Here is a 16,041-nt window from a genome sequence, read left to right as displayed (position 1 = left end):
CAGGAAGACCAGAGAAAGCAGAGGTCGGAGTGAGAGCTAAGCAAGGACCCTCTTTCCGCCATTTCTTTCATGCCCTCATCACTGCCCTCCAGCCAACCCTGCACCCCACCCAGGCCCTGCCCAAACCCACAGCCTTTTCCCTGCCATTTTCCATTTTTTTTCCGTTCTGTTGCTGCCCCTCCACCCCCTCAGCCTCCCCAGACAGCTGCCTCGCCCCTAAATATCAGCTAAACCCGCCCCAAAGCCCAGCACCGCCCCGCCTCAAAATGTCAGGGCGCTGCGCAGCCCCGGCCCCTGAGGCCCTGCCGGCGTGGGCGTGGCTATGAAATAGGCGGGCCGCGGCGCCAGCGTCGATTGGCTTCGGGGGGAGAGATCCGCCCAGAAGGGCGGATCTCTCTCCCCGAAGCCAATCGGCAGCGGCGAGGGGGGTAGGGCAGCTCCTTTTAAGGGCGGGGGCAGCCGTGGTGGCGGGTAGAGCGGGGTGCGGCCGGCGGTGAGTGAGCGTGCTTGTGGGGTGCTGCGTACACGTGGGGGGGTCGGCGCCGGGTGCTGGGTCCAGCCCTGCCTGGTGGGGCTGGGCTGGAGGTGCTTGGTTTTTTCTCAGGGGTGCTTTTGGATTTTTTGAGATGGGAAAAAGTTTAGGGGGCCTTGGGAAGAGGTGTCCGAGCTCGGTGGTGGGTTGGGGTGTGTGCCAGAATGGCTTTTGGGGCTGTTTGCTGAAGGCTGTTGCAGGCCAGGGGAGTGCTAAGGCCTCAGCAGGGTTTAGCTGTTTCGGGATTGAAGTTCTGCTTGCCAGGGATGGTGGGCCCTACCCCGGTAGAGGACATGTGCCAGCTTGGCACCTGCTATACAGCCTTCAGGAGTGGAAGAGGCAGGAGGTGTGTGTGTGTCTATGTCCCTGTCACCTGGGATGCTCTGGGGTACGGGAGGAGGTGGGTGGTGTCCCCCTCATGAAAGTGGTAGAGGGATGTGTCTGGGGAGGCTGTGGCCTGATGGGTGGGATGGGTGTTGCGACATGCCCTTGGCAGGTGGTGAGGCTGGGTGCGGCTAGAAGGTGCTAGCTGAGACTGTCACCCCTATGGAGGGGGAGATAACTATAATAACAGTGTGGATCCTGTGGCAGGCCAGCAGTGTGCAGACCTGCCAGTGTCGGAGGGAGGAAGATAAGTGGAGTCCAAGTTTGGTTGTTCAAGTGGGTTTTTATAATTACCCGGGTCCTGATGGTGTGAGGAGCTGCAGTGTTCCCAGCGCCCCGGCTCATGGCCTGGTGCCACTGCCCCAGGGCACCCCCAGGGTGTCCAGGGAAGGGTGCAGTTCCCTTTCCGTGGCCGGGCTGCCCTCTTTCGGGACAGTAGCACGCTACAGCTGTCCCCTCTGTACTTACTGCCTCTGTTTAGTGCTTGGGATGCTTTTCCAGCCTGCCAGGAGGAAGGACTGCCTCTCCTTGCTGGTTGTGTGCCAGGGCACAAACATCTTGGCCTCTGGCCCGGCAGGTCTGTGCCTGGCGGCCATGCTGGGGACGGGGTCCCAGCTGTGCTGGGGCTGCTTCCCTGCTGCTGGCAGAGATGGGCCAGCTGTGTGTTTCCTCTCCGGGTCAGGATCTGGTGGCCGCACAGCTTCGGGGGAGGGGATGGGCATCGCTGCACTGGTCCCTCTGGTGGGGCGGTGGGGCTGGGACAGCTGCTATGGCCGGCCCTGGCCTGCCCCTCCCGCGGGCAGCAGGGCAGGCCGCAGCCAGGGCTCGCTGGAAGGTGGCTGAACCCCCCCGTCACGGCGGTGGCGGTGCGGGGCCTCCTTGGGGCCAGCGGCCGCCGGGGTGTCACGCAGCGGCCCTTCCCCGCAGCCGAGCGGCAGCCCCGGGCCCGGCCCTGCAGGCCCCGCTGGCGGCAGCGCCGGCGCTCGGCCGTGCCGCGGCACCGCGCTTCCGGGTCCCGGGGCGGCGGCAGGCCCCGGCCGGGCCCCACCCCGAGGCCGCGCCGGGAGCCACCCGCGCTGCCCGCTCCCGGGCTGGGGGTCCCTGCGGGGCGCGGCGCTCCCTCCCGCCAGCGCCGGGGTGCGGGAGCGAGGCCTGTGCGCGGTGCTGCCCGGGGACCCTCCGCCCTGGTGCGGCCGCTGGGCTGGGCTGGCTGGAGGCGGTGGGGATGTGGAACAGCCGAGGCTCAGCGCTCTGCTGAGGCTTCACTGTAGCAGGGCAAGAGCAGCCTCCGGTGGCGGTGCTGGCTGCTCGGAGAGCCTTCCACACAGCCCTCAGCATCAATGTACCATTGAGAGGGCTCTTCCCTCCTCCCCTGGGCAGGGTGGCAGTACCAGGCCTCCCCCGCTGCCGCGACACAATGTTAGCTTTGAGCGGGGCTTGTGTAGGTGCTTGGCCGCTCTCTGGCCCTTGCTCTGGAACGCGGGTGGGAGGAGGAGGAGGTCACTGTCACCCTCCTGGTGGCAGCAGTAGCTCGGTTGCAAGCTCACCTTGGGTTGGCGTGTGGTCATGTACAGGGGTCCGCACTTGCAGGGCAGCTGCAGGTTGGGGGTGGCAGGTCTGTGTGCCTTGGTGCCCAGGCTGCTTCCCACAGGAGGTCTGTCAGGTGCTCTTGCCCTGACTGACCACTTTCCTTCTGGAGTCCTAAGGGCAGGAAGAAGTGGCATGAATAGCCCTTCCCATGGTCACTGGGCAGCGCAGGATAGCGCTTGGCGCTTTACCTGCTAGCGTGTTGTCAGAGGATCTCCTCCCCTCTCGGAGGCCCAGATTGCCTGTGCAGCAGTGCATCCATCCTGATGTGCTGCCCCAAATTGACCACCTTCTCTTCTGCCAGAATGCAGCCAGGGCAGATTCCTAGCTGGATAGAGCTGACCTTCCAACCAGACCTGCTGGGCAGCTTCTTGAGGATGGTTTAGAGAGCCAAACGCTTGACTGAGACTGCTGTGTTTTTATTTCTTTCCTAGGAAGCCCCTCTAGCTCATGGGTGTGAACTGCTGCTGATAGCTACTTCTCATAGGAAGTAGCACAATGCCAGCTGTTGCAGCATCTACTTGCTGCATCTCGCTATGGTGATTAAGCCATGCCACCCACACAGCCTGGGCCTCTGCAGTCCTGCCCTGCATCATATTCTCCCTTCTTTCCTGAAAGTCTCTTAGGTGGGGGGCATTATGTGGTCCTTCAGGACAGAAATATAATATGAGAGAAAGTACTGTTAAAACTGAGACTAGGAAGGTAAAAACTGATTTTGACCTAGAGGTTTCTCACACCATGTTTTGGATGTGAAAATAAGTGAGCTTATTCAAGGTGCTTAGTGTTTTCTTTCCTGGTGGAGAAAAGCTTTGTATTCCTAGGAAGCTCTAAAGCTGGCATCGGAAGCAAGTGCATTGTTGCATGCTTGGCTTGGCACTGTCCTCGAAGGTTGCAGGTGAACACTCCCTTTTTCTGCTGGGGTTATAGCACAGTCAGCATTTGGATTGAGATCCTTCTTTTAGGAAAAAGCTTATGGGAGATATTGGGAGTGGTGCCTGTGATGGCCCAAGAGATTTCTGCATTTCTGTGCCTTTGGATTGGATTTATACTAGTGTGTGCCCTACTGGCTGTCAGATGGTGGGAGTACTTGGGCTGGAAAGTCTGGTTCTTGCCAGTCAAACAGGTGAGGCAGCCTGGGCTCCTGCAGGGAGGAGCCAGGGCTCTTTGCTGCAGAAGTTGTGGGGCTGCTGTTGCTCAGAGATGACAAGTTGCAGCTGCCACAGCCAGCTCCCCACCAGCAGGCCTATGTCTGGATGCTATCTGAAACTTTAGTGGTGTGGAGATGGAGGTGGTAACTGGGTCTGATGTTTCTTGATTTTTTCCCATAGCATCTCATGGGGTATTTAATTTCTGGTTGGTTCTTCCCTGTGGGATGGATCTGTGTAGTAAACTGTCACTGTGGCAGCACGTTCTCCAGTCTTGCTGCAAGGGTTGCTTTAACCCTGTGGATCAAATAGGCTAGCTTGCCCTGATGATTTTTTAATAATTTGCTCTCTATATATACAGGTTTATATCTCATGCTGCTTCTGCTGTCCCTGTCTGCAGAGGACCAGCAGTAGGAGTAACAGCCCTGGCTTTGAGTGGTCCATCTACACCTGTGGAGTTAATCAGCCCTAATGCTGCTTTTTTTGTGTGTGTGGAGGGCTATGAAACCTGTTAAAGGTGGTATCTATTGAGCCTTATGCCTGTTGGGATTGCTCGTGCCTGTACTGTGCTGCTGGAGTCTGACTTCCCTAGCATTGTTGGAGAAGATCTTTCTCTTGTTGGAAAGTGGTTGTGTGACTGCACTGCCGCCTTGATGCAGAGGGTTGTGAGGCCCAAAGCTGGTGTCATGGTGAGTTCCAGGCAGTGACCCCTTGTCTCAGTGAGAAGTGCCTCTGGGTTCACACTTGGGCTTCTTGAATGGCCCAGATAGAACTGTTGGAAAGGTTTTAGGACTTGCTTTGTAGACTTCTGTTGTCCATCTTGTCTTGGTGTGCCTGTCCAATTAATGCACAGGCCTGGATGGGGCAGAGCATGTTAATCATTACTGTGTAATGATTACAGACCCAGCTGTGGGAACAGAGGTGAGGCCCTGTAGTGAGGCACTTGCATAATGATTAAAACCAGAGATGAATACTCTGGTACAGCCTTCCTTGCCTCCAGGTAGGGGTGCTCTGTGTTCCTCTGCTAGAGGGCTTCAGAAGGCTTGACCTGTTTCTAGAAGCAGGTGTCAGGAGTCAACCTTGCTCAACCTAGCCCTACCTGCCCTCCTGTGTCACCTGTTCTGTCCTTCCTGATGTGCTCTCCCATGCACCGGGGGCGGGGGGGGGAAGCTGCTGAGTGCCATCACTTCAGAGAGGGGCCCCAGCCATCTCTGCTTGCTTCACTCCTCATCTGGTGCTGCACAAAGGAGTGGACATGGCTCAGTGTGGTTAGCTCAGAAAGGAATTTTTTCCACTTCTGTAGGCATCTTGTCCTCAGTTTCTTCTGTTCCTTCACTTTACTCCTTTGTTCCTTGCTATGTCGGACTTTAAACCTAATGTGGCCTTTCCCCTGCTTTTTTTTTCCCAGCTGCTCTCATCTGTACTGATATCAGTGCCCTGAATATGCAGCTACTAGTGTTGAACGTGATAAGGAGTAAGCCTACTCTTAATAGCTTGCCTGATCAGTCTGGGGAGGTGCTGTCCCTGGAAAAGAAATTGTGTATGCTGTGGTGTATAGACCTTTTACTGCAACATGTTCTTGTGGGCCCTTGAATTCTGATTACCTGCCTTGTTTTTTGTACAAGGTTACCCATACCCTGTTGCAATGGGCTTGCTTCTTTCCCTGAAAACTTGCAAGGTGCCACACTGACTGCCTAGGCTCGGCAGAGTTTGCCTGCTAATCTGGGAGTTGTCTTTTGCTCTCCCTGCTTCCAATAAGCATGGGAAGAGGAGAGCTTAATCTCAGTTTGAAGGATGGTATCCAAAGGCCTCAGGGTTTTATGGCCACTGTGTGAGATAATGGTAGAGTATTAACACATACTTGGTGAAGATGGGGAAACTCCTCAACTTTAGACAGGTTGCCTCCTACCACTTGAAGCCATGTGCCAGGAGCAGTGCTCAGCCAGTGTGACTCCTGCCAGAGTTGTTGCATATCAAGGATTTGAGAGTTTGCATCCCTTCTCTGTGAACACAGTCTTATACTGACTTCAGGGTATGCTGTTGCAGAGCATATGGTACCAGGCTGTGTTATTTGACACTCAGCATGAAGTAGCTGAGCCAGAGGAAGTGACAAATGGATGTGATTCAAGTAGGAAAACTTATCTGGTGGTGTTAGTATGAAGTTTCTTTTTAGACTTTGTGGTTATGTTGTGGGCTGAGAGTTCTGGGACTGGTTGTCCTCAAATTCTGATCAGACTCTGTCCCAGATCCTCAGAGCCAAGGTGCCAGGCTAGGAGAGCAGCTTTCCTCCTCTGACCTAGTGCTGGTGTGACTTTCCATGCTTGAAACATAGCAGTTCATGCTTTCCTACCAGACTGGTCTTCTGTGCCATGGTGCATAGGCATCTTTCAGCTGTGATCCCTCTTGAGGGTAAAACCATGACTTTAGTAGCATGTGGGCAACAGTGCCTTAAGTGGGCCTTCAGTCAGATGGCTGAAATCATTAGCTATAACGTAGGTGTACTTGAATACACTTGCCTGTTGAGTGCTTGCTCTCTTCTGCATGTGCTAGAGCTGGTGTCCTGAGATGCTACGTGTGAAACAAGTATGCAGTGTCTGGTTACAGGCCTCTCTCCCTTTTACCAGGGCACAGAGCAGCAGAAGGAGGAGATCCAACTCCAGTGTTCTGTGCTTCACTGTAAACTTTAGCCTTGGAGTGATCCCACTGCAAAGTTGGTAAAGAACAGGGTTTAGCTGCTTAGGGCTGGCCAGGCTCCTTCTCTGTGTTGACTTGCTCTGACTGCCTTACTGCTTGTGTGGTGTTCAGGGTAGACATGGTTTTGTGTTCCCCATCTTGCTGGATTCACTTATGCATAAGCTCAGGAAAGCTTCTGGAGCCATGACTGAGTGCTCTTGGTGATGGTTTGTGGTGCCAGCTGCTGTGTGTGCTGTGCACAGCCCTGTCTGTGCCTGATCTGGGGCCAGCAGACTCTGGGCTGGTCAGTCCCACTCTTCCAGAGCAGCGGCTGCTGCTTCTGAACCACAAGTCCCTGTAGCTGTGCCGGAAAACACTCCCTGGGTGCACAGAGCTCTGTAGTTGTTACTGGACCCCACAATGCCCTTCTGGAGCTCCAGGAAGCTGGGCAGGTGCTGTGATGGGGAGCTGGAGGAGGAAGATGCTTCTTCCTTAGAGGCTGTGAAACTCAGAGCTACATCAGGCAGCAAGTCTTGTTGCCAGCTTGTAGGTCAGGGATGCAGGTTGGTTTGATACCTGGCCAACTGGTTATCTCCTGACCTTTGAGGGTTGCTACCTTCTCGGGAGCCCCACAGTGGCCAGGCCTGCTTTAGCCAGTTCAGCAAGGGCCCTGTGCCAGGTCTCCCTGAGGTGGCAGCTCTGTGGCCACCTACTAGGCTGTTTTGGTGTTGCCTGTAATTAAACTAGTGGGGAGATGAGGGTGGCTTGCTTTTGTACTTCTTACAGGACTGATTTCTGACTCCCATGCTGATGGGGTAGGGGTGTTGGGTGTTGGATGGCTGGGGCTGAGTGTTGCTTGCAGGTGGCTGCTGTGTGGAGAGAGATGCATGCTGTGAGTGAGGCTGTTAACAAAGAAAGCTAGGTTGAGTCCTGCTCTCTGTCAGTGTCGTGGTTACCAGTGCTGTGGCCTGGCTGCTGGGGCTGTTTTTAAAGGCCTTGCTGTTCTTGCTGAAGTAGCACTAATTAGCTGTATAGCTCGTTGGAAATATGCAGCGTACACATTGCTTGGCGTAAGCAAGTATCTAATCCTTGATGTTGGTTACTAGGGCAGAATGTGGCCTGATACTCTGGTTTGCAGATGGTGGGAACTCTCTCGCTGAGGTGGGGAAATGACACCTTGTTGGTGAAAGGTGGAAGAAGATGTGTTGCAAGGTCTCTAGATATCATGCAGGGTGTGTTTGGGTCCCAAGGGTTCCTGGTGCTTTGGGATGTTTGGACTTGTTTGCTTGACTTCTCTTTGGCTGTTGAAGGCTTGTCTTTGGGTTCCCCATCTCCTCCCTTGTCCAAGAGGATCAGGATCCGGGAGGAGTCAAAGGAGAGTAAAGTCTCCCCTGTGCAGAGAGGACAGATACCAACCACTGAGCTGTGAACACCTGCAGTGTGTGATGTGCATTAAGAGCAGATGCCTGGCTGGATGGTGAACCCCTCAAAGTGCAGAGAGACATGAAGTGTTGGTGTTGTGTGTGGAGGAGATGGCAGAGGTGAATTCAGGTTCCCAGGCACTTGCTGCTCTGTGCTGGAGACCCCCTGCCAACAGCAGAAAGGCTGGTGTGGAGCCATCATGGTCGGGCAGGCCAGTGCACTTCCCACCCTCCTGCTTAGTGAAGGTGATGCTTGGGCCTACTTTATAACTCCCCCTTTGCAGCTTCATTGCCAGCGCCTCGAGGCCAGTGGCTGCCCCTTGGGAGACAGGAGGGTGAGACATGCCTGCATCTGCCCACTGAGCCAGGCGCACACTTCAGCCTCTCTGGTGCAGGGCGTGTAGCATGCCAGCGGGGGTACTAGGTCTCACAAAGACCTGAAGACCTTGGGGCTTCCCTGGATATGTAGTTGCTCTGTTAGAACATCCTGCTGCATTCAGCTGCCTAGGAAAGCTGTGGGAAATGCATAGGCCCTTCTCATAAGGGCTTGTAGCATAACTTTGTTAGTTCTGCCCTGGTAGAAGTCCTGGTGCTTGCCCAGAGCCTGTGTTCAGGACCAGTCCAATGCCTCCTGTCTCCGTGAGGCATGTATGACTAGGAATGCTGGAGGTGTGTCACAAGGCACAGCAAGGAGATGTTGCTGTTCACACTGGTAGGGACTTCTGTGCTAGTGCTGGGTTGAAGTGCGCTTCTCCCACTGCTTGGGGGGACAGCTGTCTGGGTTCAGGGCTGCTGCCGGGAAGACTCTTGTCTGCTGCGTGCTCTGTGCAGCCTTTGGCAGGTCTGTCACACGGCAGCTTTGCCCTGAGTCTTCTCACCCAAGTCTCCAGAGTCCTGGGACCCCAAATTGTTTTGACCTGGGTTCCTAGGTGGCCAGTGGTGCTGCAGCATTGCTGGCATTAGGGTCAGCAAAGTAATCCGTAGTGCCTGAGCTTGTGTGTCCCTGTACTGTGAGAGATAGCTCTGAGCTTGTGGGTGACTGATACGATCTTCTCATCCTAGCTTGCCCAAAATAGGCAAGTACTCTTCAGGGTTTTGTCTCTGCCCTGGACCTGTAGTAAGGCTGACTCATTCAGCTTGATAAGATAAACACAGAGCTTGAATAGTCAGGTACCTGTGCTGGGAGCTAACTCTTGAGGGCTCCTCAATCTAGCAAATAAAGGTGTAGCTGGATGTAGTGGTTGAAAGCTGAAACTAGACCGACAAGTTCAGAGCTTGCTCTTGGCCACTAAAGCAACATAAAACTCAGCAGCTTTCAGGACTTGTACTTACTACGTTTCCCACAGCTGGAGCCTTGAGTGGCTCTCAAGGATGATGTAGTTCCTGCTACACTTTTCTGTTGCGTGTGGAGAGTGGATGATCTTGGTAGTGCCCTGGACCTTAAATATTACTTATGTCACAGTGATACTACAAGTAAGTATTCTTTGCTATTAAAACCCTTGAAGCCTTGGGTTGGAAAGGGGAGCATCTGTCTGCTGCTGGTGCCCTTGAGGTGTGGGAATCTGTCCCAAATGGGCTTTGCTGCAGCTACTTGCCGAGGTGGAATGAGGGTCCACCTTCTGTGCTTTCTGAAGCACAGCAAAACTTCTTGGACTGTCAGTGGGGTGTGTGGCTGCACAGGCTGCTCTAGAGCCTTGCTTGGAGGAGTGGGTACTTCAGGGGCTGGGGGGTGAAATGGGGGAATGTGTTCCACCCCACCGCTGTTGCAGAGAGGTGCATGGCACTCCCTAGTTTGGAGGAGCACGGAGAGGGTATGACTGTGCAGGCACAGGGCCCAGAGCTCATGCTGCTGCTGCACTGAAGTGACTTGCAGAGCATGGTGAGCCGGGATGGTGTGTGCCAGCCTCCTGTGTAGACTGCTGCCAGTGAAGCCTGTTGTGTAGGTGCTTTATAGTGTCTGCTGCTGTCCTGTGTGGGTCCCAGCTAGAGCAAAAAGGACTTTGCTGAGCTCTTACTCTTGCAGAAAAGCTGAAGGAGTGATGCTGGTGTTGGCTGGGGAGGGCTTGAGGTGGCAGAGGCTGCTGGATACTTCAGCTGGGACCTTACTGGGAAGAAGGTTACTCTGACTTCAGCCTCCTGACTGCTGGTCTGGGAGAGGCTCTGTGCTTCCTGGTGGTGGCAGCAATAAATGTCCTGGGGAGACTGGGCTGGGGACCTGTTTCCCCAGGCCTGTGCCTGGGCAGTGATTGCTGTGTGCCTTCCTGGAGGAAGGGGTGGGTGGAGTATCTGGTAGCAGCTGTGGGGAATGCCTCCCTTGCAGGTGGGTGAATCAGGTGAGGCTGGGCCTGTGCTCTACCTACTTTCCTGCTGCTCTGGTATCCTGTGGTCTGGGGAGAGGCTGGGGAGCACAAGGTGCTGTGTGAGGGTGTTTCAAACTTGCCTGCCTGGGCCCTTCTTGCTTTTCTGGAGAGCATCTGTCTGGTGTGTGCTCATAGTGAGGCTGAGCAAGTGTGGGGAGTGCCAGTACTTTTCCCTGCAGCCTTATATCCTTCTCCTGTGGCTTTCCCCTATCTGGGGATACTGTGCCCTGTCTGGAAGAGGGGTGGAAATGTCATTGCCAAGTAGGCTGCACCTAGCCTCTGAGGTGCTGGGTTATGGCGTGGTAGCTCTTGTCAGGAGAGTTTGGTACAAGGGTGCAAAAGCAGGAACTCTGACACCAGAAACTGGTGTTTGCTTCTGAACCAATGACTTTCCTTCCTCGTGCAGTGGGTGTGCCAGTGATGATGTGTCTCCTCTCTGGTGAGGGTCACTGGACAGGAGCCCAAAGCTGATCATAAAACTACTGCTGTGTGGAGGGTGTGGGCCAGCTCTGCGTTTCCCTTGAAGACCTTGCACCAGAGTCAAGCAGAGCAGTGTGTTGGGTGGCTGTGGGTGGCAAGGCTGGTGGCAACATCGTGGTGGTTGTGGGTGATAATGCTTGAGCCTGTCTGTATACAGCAGGAGCAAGAGTAAAGGGCTGGAGATGGTGCTGAGGTTGGAAACTTTCCAGCTGGCTTGAAATGTTAGGATCCCGCCTTGGAAGGACTGCTGGTGGTGAGTGATGGGATTCCCAGCAGAACTGGGGAGATAGGGCCAGGCTCAGTGAGAAGTGAGGAGCATATGGCTCAACTGGAAAGTGGTTGCTGGTGTGTGATCAGCTGAGAGGAGAGCAATGCTGGCCACGTACACATGACTATCTCACAAGCTGTGCTTGAAACTTGCTGATGTGCAAGGGCTGTGCTCTGCAGGCTGCATGCCTGGGAAAACAGCTGCCTGATCTGCCCTTCCTCTCTTCACAGAGGTACTGCCACCACCATGGAGGGGATTGTGACCATGTATCAGGACTTCATGAAGAAAGCAGGTGAGTGTTTGGCTCTGCCCAGCTGTGGGCAGGCTTACTGCCACAGGTGTTGTGGGGGGTCTGTCATCCCTGAAGCAATCTGGGTCTAGCTGCATCCTGCCTCTGCCCTGACATAGATATGGCTCTGGGATTTTTTGGGCTGCCTGTTATGAGGCTGTCTTGCTTCAGTGCTTGTGCAGGGCCTTTTGGGGCACTTCTGCTTTCCTCGGTGGAAGATCTCCAGGCTGCCCTGCAGTGTGGCTTCAGGCTGTGCCTTCGTGAGTTTGGCTGGCTTCACCAGCCTCTGCCTCCAGGCTGCCCTCCTTACCTGTGCCCCTGTCCTAGGAGAACAGGATTGCCAAGTCCTTGCCACCACTCTGGCAGCAGGTTGGGGTGAGGATGCTAACCACTCTGTATCATGCCTTTCTCCACAGACCCCCGCATTGCTGATTATCCACTGATGCAGTCCCCGTTCCTTGTGATGGGCATCCTTCTGGCATATGTCTACTTTGTACTGTCCTTGGGTCCCCGGCTAATGGCCAACAGGAAACCTTTAAACCTGAAAAAGTTCATGGTCCTGTACAACTTCTTTCTGGTGGGGCTGTCACTCTACATAGTCTATGAGGTGAGTTGTTGGCAGTAGGCTTTGTCTGGCATATATAAAGCAGAACATGCATGCTGCATGGGTGATGGGGAGCCCTTTTGCAGGCTGTTCTCTGCCCTTCTGTGCAGGGCTTGGGAAGTGCAGTGGGCGATGTGTTGGGCCTCATCCTGATGATGCTCTTGTTGTAGTTCCTGATGGCAGGGTGGCTTACTGGGTACACGTGGCGATGTGACCCTGTGGACTTCTCGCAGGACCCCAAGGCCCTCAGGGTGAGTTCTCATCCCTCTCCTGGTAAGGGTGGGGGTGGCCTTTAGTGCTTCTGTCTGGACAGCAAGGTCACAGGTGCCTCTCCTGAGGCAGAGAACTTGCAGTTCTTGGCCTTTGGTTTCACTGCAGGATCACTCTATGGAGACCCTTGGTCACTGGGCATGTTCAGGCTGAGGTGGGTCTAAAATGTTAACCTGTTCTGTTACAGATGGTCAGTGTTGCTTGGCTCTTTGTCTTCTCCAAGTTCATCGAACTGACTGACACGGTGAGTGAGTTGCTGGGGAGGCCTTGTCACTGCTGCTGGGGAGGGAGTTGAGGCCAGTGTGCTTTGGGGGTAGGTGCTTTCTTCAGCCCTTCCAGTCTGACCTAGTAGTCTGTCTGCCCTTGCTGCTGAGGAGACCACTCTGTGTGGTGCCAGTCAGCTTGGGGATGGGGGAAGCATCACTGAGATTATATGCTGAGTTAGTGGCTCAGACAGCTCTAGCTGCTCTCAGGGCTGCAGGTCCTTGATGCTTTTGGACTCTCGTTGCAGGTGATCTTTGTCCTGCGGAAGAAGAATGAACAGGTCACATTCCTGCACCTCTTCCACCACTCTGTTCTGCCTTGGAGCTGGTGGTGGGGAGCAAAATTTGGTCCAGGTAAGATGGAAACTGTCTGGGTGCACAGCTTGGGGAAAGGGTGAGGTTAGCCCCAGCATGCTGAGAAGGGTTGTTTGGCCCTGCTGGGCTCCTAGGAGCTGCTTGTAGTGCAGGCTGCTGTGTGTGATTGACTTGCGCTAATGAAAATGTGTCTTAACAGGGGGAATGGGTTCATTCCATGCCATGATCAATTCCATGGTGCATGTTGTCATGTACTTCTACTATGGGCTCTCAGCAGCAGGACCTGCCTTTCAGAAGTACCTGTGGTGGAAGAAGCACATCACAGCCATCCAGCTGGTGAGTCAGTGCTGTGGAGCAGAGCATGTGCCCTCAGCCTCTGATGTGAGAGGAGCAGGCCACCCCTTGTACCTATGAAAGGTGTAGCCAGCAGCTGTAGTTGTCTCTTCTGTAGCTGCTTGCTCTGGCCCACCGTGGGCCTCCAGTAGCCCTATCAGCCTGGTTAGCATGTAGGTGCTGCTCAGACTTCTGCCCCTGGGCTGCAGCCACAGTGAGAGGGTGAGAGGCACGTGCTGCCTTGAGACTTGTGCCTGCCTCTTCCAACTGCTGCTGAGTGTGCCTCACTGTAAGGACCTCTGCTTTAGAGAGGGAAAGGAGCCTACTGGTTTCATTTAGAAAGGTTTCTAGTGGGATCCCTGACCCTGCTCCCATGAATAACTTGTCCTTACTCTGCCTTGCTCCCAGGCACAGTTTGTGATTGTCTCCGTCCACATCTCCCAGTATTACTTCATGCCCAGCTGCCAGTACCAGTTCCCCATCTTCATCCATCTCATCTGGATTTATGGGACCATCTTCTTCATCCTCTTCTCCAACTTTTGGTACCAGTCCTACACCAAGGGCAAACGGTTGCCCAGGGTGGCTCAGCAAGCAGCCCAGCACAACGGTAGCAGCATTCATGAGAACGGCACTGTCACCAATGGCAAGGTCAAAGCCAACTAGAGGGCAAGGCCCTCCCAGAGCCAATGAGAGCCCCGGGGCAGAGGCAGCTGGGACCTGTTCCCCTGCTCCCGGGTGCCACAAGCCAAGTGCCTACAGACTGTTGTACCCCTGTGTCCAGCCCTGCTGTCCTCTGTCTGCATGCCCAGCCCCTCTGCTCTGAGCAGCCATGGGCAACTTTTTCTGCTCCTGGGAGGGCTTGTGCTGTTTCTCAGCATTGCTGAGCAGAGAGGCAGCTGCCTGCATCACAGCTGTGGGGCTCCAGTCCCATTCCAGTGTTTCCAAAGGAACTTCCCCCAAGTGCCTACATCTGGCCCTTCTGCCTGGGGGCCATTTCCTTCTGAGTAGGACCAAAAGAAGAGACCGGTCCCTGTCCTGGTGCCCTCTCCTCTCCCCTGTCTCATGAGAGCCTGTGTGGATGAGCAGACTTGTCCCTGGCTGCTTGCTGCTGCCAGCTCAGGTGTGAGTGGTCCTGCTCTACCATGCCTTGTGCCATTTTGTTCCATACCACAGTGCTGCATGTCCCTTCTGGTCCCTGTGTGCCTAGGCTGGGGGTCCTGCCCTGGCATATCTGTGCTCAGGCATGGCTGTGGAGAATGTAGGGGCAATGTCTATAGGACTCAAGGGTCCAGACCTGCCCAGTACAGTACATATGCCCTGTGCCTAGTATGTTGTGGGGTTTGTGATGGCCTGAAATTCTTCCCCCACACAATAAGCCCAGGTTGCCTTGCCTTTCTTTGCCTGGGCTGGGTGCTTGGTGTGTGCTTTAGCCACACTTATGGGATCCTGTATGGCAGCTGGTGGCTTGCTCCGGAGTGGGGGAGGCCAAGCTCAGCTTTGTCTTGGACCATTTCCACTTCTGCAAACTCAAGACTTGAGCAATAAGTGCCCCTAGAATCAGCTCCTGGGCTCCCTTGCTGGGGACCAGCCCTGCTTGGCCCAGTGTGAACACAGCAGAGGATGGTTGTAGTGTGCCCTGCTGTGGTGTAACAGTGAGTACCGCTTCCCTCTGTGGATCTGACTGGGCCTGGGTGAAGGTGTACTCTGCCCTGCAGCAGGGCAGGGCCTGGTGCCCATCACCTGCTCTGGCTGTAACTATGCTCATGGCCTTGAGGATGAGGTGAAGGAGCCAGGCCCTGTCAGATTGGGCTGCTCTTCTATCACAAATAAACAGACAGAAGGAGAAATGGCTCTGCCCTCTTGTGGTTTTTTTTTTTTTTTGTTTTTTTTTTTTTTTTCAAGCTTGCTGTGCTCAGAAACTGTTCTAGGTGCTTGTCCTGCCCGGTGTGGTTGGAGGGAGGGCTGCAAGAAGCAGCTGGCGTAGCGCTATCGCCCTCTCCCCCAACACATAAACCTGCTGTGCTGATGAAGCATGCTGATGGCAGATTGTTTCCAAGTGTTTTGGTAGAGCCGGGCTGGGGGCAGGAAGTGTGTCAAGGCTCCTGTTGTGAAAGTGGCTCCACCCTGTCAAAGAATGGCTGGGGTGGAGTGTGGGTGTGGGCTGGGACAGGGGCCAGCTGCCCAGGAGGAGCTGCTGCTTTTCAGAAATCCTGGGGAGCCGAGGTGTGGCACGGCAGGGATCAGAGACCCTAGAAACCCAGGTGATGGAGTAACAGCAGTCTGCTTTCTGCATCTGCTAAAGCTGCTGCCATCTGTGAATGCCCCCGCAGCGTGGGGCTGTGCAGAACACTGCTCCGGTTGGTCAGAAGGAGGTTTATGTTGCTGCTGCTGCCTTGTTCGCACTACAGCAGTGCATCTTGGCTGGCTGGAGCAGTCTGGCTTCGCTTCAGTGCTGTTAGGGTGCAGCACTGCCTTCCCCATCACCTCATGACAGGGGCCCTCTGATGTGACTGAAGCCTGGAAAGAGGGGTGGACTTCTGGTTGGGAGGAGCGCCTTAGACCAGCAGGCTTCCAGAAGCTGAGTTTCACCGTAGGTTTGGTTGCAGTGTGGGAGGGTCTCAGTGGATGTCCAGCCAAAGCCCTCGAGCAGGGCTTGGTGTGAGGGAAGGCTCTGCTGACCCTGCCTGAGCTGCTGTACTCCTCAAGGCCGTGCTCCGAAGTGTAGAAAAAACCTCTTTGAGTGACCTGTTGTGACCGATATGCCCAAGTGCAGGTGGGCGTCACCCAGTTTTACAAGGCTCTGTGCCCTTGTATGTATGAAGCCTTAAAATGGGATCTGCCTGCGCCACTGTGTAGTGTTCTTCTAGTTGTTGCTGCTTCTCTCTGGGCAAGGACTGGCAGCAGGGCTCGTTCTGGTCCCTGCTGAAGTGGCGTGTAACGTTAACTCCGTGCTTAGAAGCCATCACTTGAGAAGCTGTAGATGACAGCCCAGCTGAGATGGAACTTTCCTGTCTAGCCTCCTTCTCCCCTGCCTCAGCTGGCTCTTGGTGAAGAGAGGGCTGTCTTTGCCCAAAATAGTAACAATTCTTTAGACTACTTACGCTTGGTATGCTGGGT

General features: G+C 54.8%; 1 protein-coding gene across 1 annotated transcript; it reads left to right on the top strand.

Moving 5' to 3' along the window:
• Window positions 1-457: 457 nt before the first annotated feature.
• ELOVL1 (ELOVL fatty acid elongase 1) lies at window positions 458-14,773 on the top strand. Its single transcript, XM_040610958.1, has 8 exons — window positions 458-493; window positions 11,081-11,142; window positions 11,556-11,746; window positions 11,914-11,994; window positions 12,201-12,257; window positions 12,525-12,630; window positions 12,791-12,927; window positions 13,333-14,773. Exons 2-8 carry the CDS (start codon window positions 11,097-11,099, stop codon window positions 13,585-13,587), a joined length of 873 nt encoding a protein of 290 aa, XP_040466892.1. The 5' UTR covers window positions 458-493; window positions 11,081-11,096; the 3' UTR covers window positions 13,588-14,773.
• The last annotated feature ends 1,268 nt before the right edge of the window (window positions 14,774-16,041 follow it).

This window comes from Falco naumanni, chromosome 11 (genome assembly GCF_017639655.2).
Source record: "Falco naumanni isolate bFalNau1 chromosome 11, bFalNau1.pat, whole genome shotgun sequence".
NCBI lineage: Eukaryota > Metazoa > Chordata > Aves > Falconiformes > Falconidae > Falco > Falco naumanni.
Note: the sequence above shows the minus strand (reverse complement) of the source record. Positions and strands in the feature narration are given on the sequence as shown.